The sequence below is a fragment of the Macrobrachium rosenbergii genome, chromosome 4 (assembly GCF_040412425.1).
Source record: "Macrobrachium rosenbergii isolate ZJJX-2024 chromosome 4, ASM4041242v1, whole genome shotgun sequence".
Taxonomy (NCBI): Eukaryota; Metazoa; Arthropoda; class Malacostraca; order Decapoda; family Palaemonidae; genus Macrobrachium; species Macrobrachium rosenbergii.
In genome coordinates this window covers 56,841,869-56,854,098 of record NC_089744.1, presented here as the reverse complement: position 1 = coordinate 56,854,098, position 12,230 = coordinate 56,841,869, and the positions used below count along the sequence as shown (strand labels likewise).

General features: G+C 36.2%; 1 protein-coding gene across 1 annotated transcript in view; it reads right to left on the bottom strand.

Annotated features, from left to right (window-relative positions):
- Window positions 1-12,230, bottom strand: part of LOC136837770 (uncharacterized) — a 1,038,075-nt gene that overhangs the window by 508,197 nt on the left and 517,648 nt on the right. The window contains exon 2 of the mRNA XM_067102702.1: window positions 1,858-1,965. Coding sequence (XP_066958803.1) covers window positions 1,858-1,965 — 108 coding nt within the window. The remainder of the gene's footprint in view (window positions 1-1,857; window positions 1,966-12,230) is intronic.

The window sequence follows — 12,230 nt, the reverse complement described above, 5'->3', positions numbered from 1 at the left end:
TGGTTAAATCATGGAAATACCGAGAAAATACCGCAAACTCGTTACTGTTGGAAGTAGTTTGATTTGGGTAAACAATAATCATTGCAGCGTCAGAATGGCGAAGAAACAGCCATACCTACAACTATGTTGAGGCGTTATACCATACAACACAGATTTCCATACAGCGAAATAACCGCTATCACATGAAGCACAGCACAAAGCCGATTTAAAATGAACACGGAACGTACATGACCTACTATACTACTGTACAGTGGCAATTACCTTTCTTCATTCACTTCTCCGAGCTCTTACACTGTCTTGCCTCACACTGTTCTAAGTTCCGGGAACTTTCTTTTTCTTTACACATATCTGGTTTCTCATCACCTAACAGCAATTGCTAATTGTTCCTCTTAAGTGAGGCCATGCAAATCAGGGGTTAAATTTTCTATTGTGTATCTCAATTTGAGATAAATGTTTATAAAAGCATTAAAATGTAGAATTATAACAAAATAAAAACAGTTTAGTAATATTCAATTTGGATGTTGAATGCACTCTGCAGACGCGTTGACAAACCCTCAAGGGAAATCACAAATTTACCACATATTTACATAAAAAAACAATCACAAAAATTAAAGAAAACATAGCTAAAGATAAGAGAGGATAGTTAAATTTCATTCAGTATGGGCGGTGCCTGGAATAATGACAAGCAACTGTTAGAGGAGCAACATAATCATCTGCGAAAGATACATTATACTTATGTAGGTAAACTCAAACACGAAATATAGTCGACAAAGTAATTTTTCCCTTACACAAACACGCTTAAACAAACATACATTAAACAGATAAACAACTCTCGTCTGGCAAAAGCTGGGCCAGTGTTCCACATTCTAGGAAGCGGTGTGCTACGGTTTACAGAGGACGAACACACGTGCAAAGAAAACTTGAGAGCGCAGGCAGTTACTAAGAAATGACACATAGTATCAACTTGGTATTCATGCCAGTAAAAGAAGGGAAAGCAAGAGGACACAGTAAGATGAAATTGCTGTTACAAGACAGAAGAAAGGCGAAGCAAATAAGAAAAGGATCATTTTTCCCAAGCACAATAAAACTGGAGTTCCAAACCCTGAAAAATCAAGTTTTAATTTTTGCGTCTTTGTGAGCATGAGTACACTGCCCCATGTTCATAGAAGAGAGCTAATTATTTTCCTTAACTTACGCGTTGACTCACTAACACCAAAATCTATGTCCCAGTTACAGCATCGATCACTGGTATTCTTCTGTAACTTAAAAACGAGGGAAGAAAGTTATTCATGCAAAGGTAAAATATTGTCTGGTTACTCTTTTCAATCTCGTTGGACATCATGTGACTGCGTATAATCAGGGCTGGTCAAAAGAATATAATTACAGACACGGAAAAGCAATTGAATCATTTTGTAACATACTCGTCACTACTGAAAATATATGACGTAAAAAAAAGACAGTAAAAAGCACCATGCTACTGCCATGTAGGTGTATGTTTATGTGTATGACTGTTTATCTACTTGGGGTACGGTAGTGATGAACATACCCAACACGTAAAAACGAGTGTGTATAAAGAATAAGTTAAATGGGATATTTTTTATACAAGAATGATGCCTTAGTTACGAAATGTCTGGGTAATCAGCAAGATTTAAAATAAATCCCAAATTCTAATTAATTTCTCCGAAAATATTGACAACTAAATAAGCTTTTCTAATAAAAACGGATAAGATCATAACACGTAAACGATCTAACCACACACGAAAACAAAAACTAAATAAGACATCTAACATCCAATTTAGTGCAATAAAAAAGATCACTGATTAAGTCTGCAAAACATGACAGCATCATTTCACAAACTTGGGAGGTTGGCGAAGTACACGAAAACTCCAATTCCATTGACTCATAAGGGCTTCTCCATCTATAGTCATTCCTCCAGGGTTGTGGCGAGGAAGACACTGACCATATCTAGAAACGAGAAATCAAGGGCTCCTATCAATTTCTATAAAAGGGGTCATGGCAAAATTAGGAAGACAATTTGCAATTCTTTTGTCCTTAGTTACAAATGGGTACGGATCATGACTAACAGGGAGACAATTTGCATAGTTTATTTACAAATGGAAACAGGGCACTAGACAAGAAAATGGTCCAACTAAATAAATATACAGTATATGGTTCAACACAGGAATCAGTATGGGACAGAATAGAAGGGTCACATATTATGAAGTATGCATCGGCATAACGGGAATTACTGGTCACACGGGTTTGCGGTAAAATGCATTACTCGCTAGACACACGAGGGTGAGGGATGGAGGGGTACAGGGGAGGAGTGCTTTGGCTATTGCCTTGCCAGAGGGGGGAGTTTTTGTCTTTCCTCTGAAGACATGATGTATTCTTTCCGTATCTGGGAACTGGCAGGGAAGGAAAAGGAATTCACGAGGCATTTTTCTAGTATTTACTATAATGATAAGTTATGATAATTAAACAGATTTCTGTACATAAAAATGTTACACTAAAACTAAATGTTTGCATTCAGCTAATCATTAGAAAACATATAACTTACTGGTCATACTTATAGTAACGAACAAGTCAGTAAAAGTCACAATGGATACATAAGGGTATATACAATGGGCAGTAATATATCCGAGCATACAGTGTTATATTAATCGATTCACGGAAGATACTTAGGGCAAGTATGTACATCTTGCTAACAAGCACTCTGACATCTGTATGCAGTTATTATATTCCAATCGTTGTTTGAGGTTTTCTTAATAAGCAAATTTGCATGCACTTCAGTCTAAGGCTCTTAACTCTCATGTTTATTAAGAAAATCTTCTACATATTTTCCAAAATGTATCGGGACCCAACTGCATACATACATACATAAATTATATATATATATATGTGTGTGTGTGTGTGTGTGTGTGTGTGTGTGTGTGTGTGTGTGTGTGTGTACACTAGTACGACTAATCTATACCCTAAGGAATTAACTGTTTCATTGTTTTCTGTAAAATGTTAAAGGCAGCATCACCAAGTCCAATTACGAATCCTATATAAATGGGATACAGAATCGAAAGGAGTTCACCAATGAGAAAATCACTCTGTCGTAAGCAGATTTCTTCCAGGCGACCAGTTCACTTTTCAAAATCCATAACAGAGTAATTGTACCGAATATTCGTGAATGCAATGATGATTTTAATGACAGGTCACATAAAGAAAATGAGCATAAATTAGAATCAAAGTTCCTCAGCAGAAAATAGGGTTAACCTCCTACCTCTACATACAGTGAGGAATAATCTATCATTACTCACCTATTAAACACAAAATCAACTTTGATATACGGAAGTAAACAAAAAGATCGTCGCTTAAACTTCACATTAATTTTCCTGAAGTTAACGAATTCCTGACCTTTTCAAAAGAGAGAACTATTCGTTTCTCCTAGCTAATTTTGAGGACCTTATTAACAGCAGCAGGAATAGTAGTAGACGTAGCAGAAATGAAATTCATACTAAAGATTCCTCTGAAACACAACAATATTTATTCATTTAACTCCACTGGATACCTATCACATTTTTTTTATCACATCTAGAGAGAGAGAGAGAGAGAGAGAGAGAGAGAGAGAGAGAGAGAGAGAGAGAGAGAGAGAGAGAGAGAGAGAGTCCTAATAGGACTGCAATGACTTTGAAAGAAAAACTTTCACTAACACACACACACACTATATAAGTATATATATATATATATATATATATATATATATATATATATATATATATATATATATATATATATATATATATATATATATATATATATATATATATATATATATAATGTGTGTGTGTGTAAATACTAAAAAGCTAATGACATACTTGACAGAACGATATTGGAAAGAGCGTGAGCAAGAGACACTGAGATCTTCTTCTTTGTCTTCAGCCTTTACCCATCTCTATATGGGGTCGCTGTTCCGTGTAAGCCGTCTCCATCTTCTATCTTACGTATCCTGTTCTCTTAACCCTTTTCCCGCATGTCATTTGCTACGTTATCTTACCATTTGAATCTTGGCCTTCCCCTCCTCCTCCTCCTCCCAACCACCTCAATGTCCATGACCCTTCTACACACATGATCCTCCTCTCTCCGCATGACATGACCAAACCACTGCAATCTTCTTTGCTGAATCTTCTTTGACACTTCTACCACTTTGACTGTCTCCCTAATATAATCGCTTCTGATCCTATCCTTTCTCGTGACTCCACACATCTATCCCAGCATCCTCATCTCTGCCACTTCCAACTTCCTTTCTTGAGCCTTATTTATTGGCCACGTCTCCGTCCCATACACCATCACTGGTCTAACTACACTTTTATAAAAACTTCCTTTTACTCTTGCACTAATCCTCTTGTCGCACAGTATTCCCGATGATCTCCTCCAATTCATCCAAGCACACTGTATCCTGTGGTTTATTTCTGAGTCCATGCCACCATCAACCATCACACAGGACCCAAGGTATTTGAAAGTGGTAACCCTCTTGATGTCGTCTAAACCTAATTCAACTGCACCCTGTTTTCCTTCCCCTTCCATCCCCAGATATTCTGTCTTAGCTCTGCTTATCCTTAAACCTCGATCTTCAAGTGCTTGTCCCCACAACTCTAGTTTTATCTCCACCCCTTCTCTAGTCAGGTCCACCAAAACATCTTCGGCAAACATCACACTCCACGGGACTTCTTCTCTGACATCTGATGTAATAACATCCATCACAAGGTCAAAGATGTAGGGACTGAGAGTTGAACCTTGATGTAAACCAGCTCTTACACTAAACTTTTTTGTTGTTCCCGCAGTGCTCCTTACCTGAGTGGTAACCTCTGCATACATATGCTGGACTACTTTAACATACTTTTCTGAGGCACCCTTCTCTCTCATACATCTCCGCACTTCTTGCCTAGGTACCCGATCATATGCCTTCTCCAGATCAATAAATACTACAGTAGATGTCTTTCTGCATGTTTTTCCATTGCTTGCTTTAGTGCAAAAATTGCATCTACTGTACCTTTTCCCGGCATAAACCCAAATTGTTCTTCACTTATTGATGTTTCATTCCTTATTCTTTTCTCTATAATTCGTTCATATATCTTCATAGTATGAGATATCAGTTTTATCCCTCTGTAATTTGTGCAGTCTTGTATATCCCCCTTTCCCTTATAGATGACTAAACATAAAACCAATGTGCACTCTGCTGTTCCATTCCAGCCTCAGAATGACTAATGTTTCCACTAATTTTAACTTCCAACTCTGTTTTCTTTGGAAATTTTTATAAGAAAACCTTACTATAGTATTTGCGTTACTTTTGTACTTCTAAATGAAGAGTTTTGAAGTAACAGTTTCACTGGCTAGTGTTCATTCGTGAAGCTTCTGTTCATAGCAATTTTATTGCTTATCTCCTTTTCCCTGGATTTAGCGAATTATTTTTCCAATGACATGTTATATTTTATTTAAATATCATATTACAGCTCAGACCTCTGATTAGTGTTTACTTACATAATTATCCATAGCCATAAAATAATTTTTTCCCAATCGGAGTTGGGGTTTACAGAATGGTAGAAAAAGAAAAGATGTACAAAACATCTCAGGCTTTACAATAGTTTCCCTCTTACTATGGGCTCCTACTTAAAAGGCCCATTGCTCGATTTTGGCCCACTGTCCGCCAGTCGACCCAGGTTATATGCATCATCTTGTGTCAAGAAAAGGGCTTGCTAAGATTTTTAGCGTTCTGCCCTTCTGACGCCACCTCTTCAACAGGGGCTATGAATATATATATATATATATATATATATATATATATATATATATATATATATATATATATATATATATATATATATATATATATATATATATATATATATACATATATATATATATATATATATATATGTATATATATATATATATATATATATATATATATATATATATATATATATATATATATATATATATATATATATACACATACACACACACAGTTCTAGCAAGTTTTCTGCGATGAAACTGACAGAACAAAGCTCATCTCCACACTGGTTGCGTACCATTACACGCACAAACACACACACACACATTTATGCATACATGACAATACTGTACGTATAACCTAAACGAGGGGTCTTTCTCTTAATAAATAGAAAAAATAAATGCCACGAAAAATATGCCATAATAATGCGACGATTGAAAGAAAGCAAAATCGTAAATTTCCCAAATTCATCACAACGTCATGACAGGCCGCAAAATCCACTTCAATATTTAGCGAAAAATCATTTGTGATTGTTCTCACCACACAGAATATCCTCACTTCCTGTTTTGGCTTCTGCTCCTGAAGAAAAGTTTTATTCTTCCATCTTAAAATAGTCATCATTGCAAATCATTTTTCCTAGGAGTTGCATAAACATACGATATATATATATATATATATATATATATATATATATATATATATATATATATATATATATATATATATATATATATATAAGTACGTATGAATAAGTGTGGGTTTAGACAAGGGAGAGGGTGCATGAATCATTTGATTGTTACGATACAGCTTGAAAATAACGAAGAAAAGCTGCATTTGGGGTCAATGGACTTTAAAAAAAAAGTTGAGACAGAACTGAAACAGATGCAATGTGGATGGTGCTGAGGATGTATTTACAGTAAATAATTTATTGAGTTTTCATGGTGCAAGCAAAGTGTTTGTTAGAACATGAAGACGGAGAGTGACTGGTTTGGTGTCAAGGTGGTCTGAGATAAAAATGCACCATGTCTCTGTAGCTTTTTAATATCTCTATTGACGGAGTAATGCTAGAAAATGACGAAAGGGTATTAGATGTTGGAACAAAACCGTGGAATAAGGAAAGTAGGTCGTGATTGTGTGAAATTGGCTTATGTTTACCCAAGTTACATTACAGCAGAATTTAGTGGAGGAGTCTGAAAAAGGGAGAAAACTGACGTTAAATTAGATTAACTCTACACTGCTCTTGCCTTCAATCTTTCACTTCAGTAGCTTACACTTAATTTTTTTGTTATTTCACACCCATAAAGGAAAACTGAGTCAATACATCATGCATGCACTCCAAATTTTGCTTTCACTGACATTTCTGCTTTCCTAACATCTTCGGCAAATACTTTTCCACCTTCCTTGATTCTTTCATTCATATAATTCTACCATTATTTCTTACATTTACACAAATACCTAAACAAATCAACTGTTCCCAATCTTCTGCCATCCATACTAAAATTCGCTGATTCTTCCTTCCGGTTTTCATTCCTTTACAACCTTAGCCTTGCTCACATTTGTGTTCAACTTTCTCGTCACCCAAACGCTATCCACCTTCCCATTAGTCTTTACCGTTTCTTTTCAGGGAGGCCAGTCAGATCGAAATATATATAAATATTTTACTTGTCACTTTCATCCAGTCTCTACTGTATGTAGTTGTAGTGACTGCAATGACAGTGAATACCTCTCTTTTTTTTTACACCTTTTGGATGTCCTTGTCTCTTCATGCTTGAATCCAGAGGGCAAATAAATGACGGTGGTAAAGGGTTCTTCCATTTGTTTCCCATCTGGATCCAAGGCTTGCAGTGATCATCGCTGTTGCTTTTTGTTGGAAAGATGGTTGCTTAGTTGGAAATGAGCTACAGATTTAAGTTGCGCAATCATTTTTAAGAGTTTTTAAAAACTCGGTATTCATATTTCACAGGAAGATCTAATACTTACAGTTGTTACAGTTTTTTAGGCTTTTTGTAAATAAGTAAGTTATTGTATACGTTTACAGGGACACTTTTTCTCTCACACACTTGTGTGTATATATATGTGTGTGTGTGTGTGTGTTTGTGTGTGTGCGTCCCTGTTCATGTATCCAAAAACGTAAGTACCTACAAAGCTCCTAAAAAATTCTAGAAATTGTTAGAATTACATCTCCCTGTAAAGTACAAGCATCAAGTTCGTAAAGACACTGAAAACATTTACTATGCAACCTAAATATGTAGTCCATTTCCAAATTAGCAGCCATCTTTAAATCAAAAACCAATAACCACAAATGCTTATTCATAAGCAATGCTGACCTATCAATAAGTAAAATATGATAGATTTTATAATTTTCTACGGCAACCATCATTGAACTGCCACTACCATTAATGCGGTATCATCATCTTATTGTAAACGCTGCCGCCCTTGCAGTATCATCATTAACGAAACTAATTTTACATTAATTATATTACCATAGCGCGTTCATCACGAATCGTTGTATGATAATCTTCCAAATCAGCCATTATACTTGTATTATCACCAATTTAGACGCTCGTTCCCAACGGTTTTCAACAGTCGACTCTTGGTGAACGAAATAACTCAAATTAAATGAAAGGATTATTGTGAAGATGAAATATGTGCTTCTCAAACGGAAAACCCCACCTAAATAAGGGCGCAATAAAGTACTGCTTTTTCGAAATAAGAGAAATATAAGCAGTACAGTCAATTAAATCCCTAGACATCAGTGAAAACAGCCTAAACATCAATTCACGTTCAAGGGGACAACACTGAGCAACACAATGAGAAACATTTAGAATTGAGGTAATTACTCTCGAGAGCCCATAATTGTGAACCCTCGGAAAACAGCAAATCAATTACAAAGATTGAATTATCTGCAAGAAGTTGCAACGTCAAGGTACTCATAGCTCATTATACATTATATATATATCGCAAGTTTTCAAATCAAGCGTACCCTTCCCATAGCTAGTTTTCACCTCTAGTTAACATCCTGTCACGATTCCTTTGCTTGAAGTCTTCTTCGCGAAAGAATCTCACAATTGTTTTCTAGACGGAGGAACGGATATTTCTGAAAGTTCCTTTGTAGATAATGGACGGCATTATGTAGTTTCGCACATCATCACTTTACTGGGAAAGCCAGTTATTACTAATAAACTACAGTTAATTGTGAATTTATTCCGAAGCGCTATATCACATCATGGGATGAAGAAAACCATCAAGCTATACGTTAGAACTACTGTTTGGTATAATTAAATAATGCTGACTTCCCACCTTTCCATCAATGCTACTTTTAACGAGCCCTCGCTCCCACATTCCTTCTACTATTCAACACTAACCACTAGCGTGTAAAACCCAAAACAATAATATAAAGAAACATGTTGAAGAAGCAAGAACACATTCCTTTGACCTTCATGATATGCCATACATATACATACATGTAAACAAAAATATATACAACACATACAAGGACGTATGTGTTCTAACAAACATACAAGGACGTATGTGTTCTAACAAAGAGACATAAGAGGATCACTAGTAACAAAAGCGAATTAATGAATCTTGGACCCACTCGTCCATTTGAAAGTCCTTTCAACTGCAAAGCTAATCCTAAAACCTAATTACGTACACAGATTACCAGCAACCTTCCTCAAGTGGAAAAATCTGAAGAAACTACCTTTCACAATACTCTATGAAAAAACGTAGAGTGAAACGAGTGAAACTTAAGTAAATGGTGTTTGTAATGCGGGATAACTCGGAATTGCCTTTAAAGGATCTAAACTCCACTATTATGACGCTGATAGCAGCCAAGGCCCAGCCCTAGATAATCAAGTTAAGCTACCGACCATAGATAAGTCTTAAACTGAATGAGTTTGTAATCCAGGCAGCTTACAAGAGTTTGAGGCGGCGCAACGGTAAATGAGGCACGCTCTGTCCGGAAACATGTCTGCGTCCGCCTTGTGGACTTTGAAGTAGCTGTCTTCCATATGAGCACCTCGTTGCCAGTAATAAACAGGTTGCTGGTCTCAGCTGACTCTTAGAACTGATTAGGACCTTGGGGAGGTCTGTAATTTAATTACTAAAACACAAATTTAGAGAGAAACCCGTTTCTCATACTAAAATTTTGACCTAGCATTGGGGTATGGGATTTTATCAACGACTAAAACTTCTTTTCGTGGAAATTCTATATAGAGCAGGACGCATATAAAAAACGAAAGCATTCTTTTCATGATTTACGTAAGAATTGAAAGTGGTCTGCACTCTCAAAAATAACGACAATATTCATCACACGAAAATCTATAAAATTCAGTGTTTGGGCCGTAAAATAAAATCATCTATGTGCTTGCTGCTTTTGATAGCTTCTCATTTATGAAGAGTCATCTCATCTTTATTGCATTGTGCTAAAGCTGCCCCAGAGAATTTCATGAAATTTCTGAACAAAAACGAAAATACATTTTCTTAGCATATTGGTAGCAAATTTCAAACTTTGCCTCTCATGACATGGCCATCGCACAGAGAATGTCCAAGCCTCTAATACATTTTCATGAATTTTATACAACTCTGGAACAACAGAGAAAACAAAAGGCAAATCATTCTACATATCTAATGAGCAAATGTAAAAAAAAAAAAAACTGTCCTAATATGCATCGAGAAATTCTCACTAAAGCAAGATGAAAAAAATGTTTTGGACAGATACAGCACCGATAAACTAGCATTATTTAAGAACACATCTGAAATAAAAAAAAAAAAAAAAAAAAAGCATTCAAAGCAAACAGCATCAGCTTGAAAACACCAAAAGGCCAAGCCATAAAATTCCAGCAGCAATAACTTGCCTTTACATTCGTTTAAAAAACACATACAATACCAAAACGGACTGCCGTGGGAATAGCCGTAATGAAGCAACAATAAATGAATATTCAACATATGCAACTCCGGTGCTAGAATACGCACACATACACACACACACAGGGCGTGGTTCTACTTGATTGGATTACAGGGTTCGTATGTATATCGGTCGATGTTATGTGAATAACGCCTCATAAGAATTCTCATATTTTTTTTATCCATCAGTAAATCAAAAATAAATATCAAGAAGTATATATATATATTCAATTAAAAACCCCTCTTAACCATGGAGAATAGGAGACATGACCCGGACTAACATATCCTTAAAAGTCTGTCACCGCGAGTCGATTCAGGGGGAGCAAGATCGCTCTGCCCCTCCCCAGGGGAAAGAGAGAGAGAGAGAGAGAGAAAGAAACCGCTGATGTATGGGGGGGATCTAACGTAATAAAACAACATTATCTCGAGTGGTCATCAGCAGACTAGCAACAGAAGCATAAAAATTTATCCCCCTGGGGCAACAAGGGAGCCGTTGTTCACGGTGAGAGAGAGAGAGAGAGAGAGAGAGAGAGAGAGAGAGAGAGAGAGAGAGAGAGAGAGAGAGAGAGAGCCTCTATCTCCTTTGATAATTAATGTCTGAATCCTGTGATAGTACCTTAATGGGATGCTAAAAAATATGCCGTTGGAAACTTTATACATGATTTTAGAAGGGGTCAGAATATTGTACAATGCTGTCTAATGAAGGGAGAGATTTTTTTTTTTGCTTGTTTATTCCAATTCAAAATGAACAAACACTTGATATGGAGCTTGCTTACATGGCCATTAACATGTAGAACATCTCTACGGAGAGCAGAATGCCGTTACCTAAAATGTAATTAAAAGAGCAAAGAAAATTAATCATCATAAAACGGTAATCTAAATAAAAAAAGTTAAGTAGTATATACATAAAGCATCAGTAGTACTACCTGTTACACAGTTTTACAATTTTACTTGGTATATCATCAGAATGTGTAGCAAGCGCTGCTTCTTACGACGCAAGCATTGACCTTCAAGAAGGCCGTATACTAGGCAGCATTCCAATGATACTTAAAATCATAATCATCTTCTTTGGGAGAGAGGAAATCACCCCTTCGCACAATTCTCTCTTAAAGAGAGCACTGCGAAATCCAACTAAGATAAAAAAAAAATTCCAGTAAGGATAGAACAGAAGACCTGAAGGATGTGGCATTAATACTTTAGTAGCCTACTAATATAAGAAACCTTCTGAACCATACCTGGCTTTCTGGCAAGATAAATGACAGGTTTTCTAACAATGCAAAAAAATAAACTTAGAAGTGAGCGTAATGAGTATATTTTCGTAAAGTTCTGTGAGCGAATACGTACACAAACGAATTACCAAATAATGTTGGAAGTTCACCAAATACAGCACCGACAAGACCCATCTACCGCCTACCGGATACTCGTCAACAAAATCAGCTACAGGCGGCAGGAGTAACAATTTGCATAAATTGCGTCAAGAAAAACTCCAAAAACCTCCAAGGATATGAAGTGAGGAGGGCCTTCGAAGAAGAAATCAAAG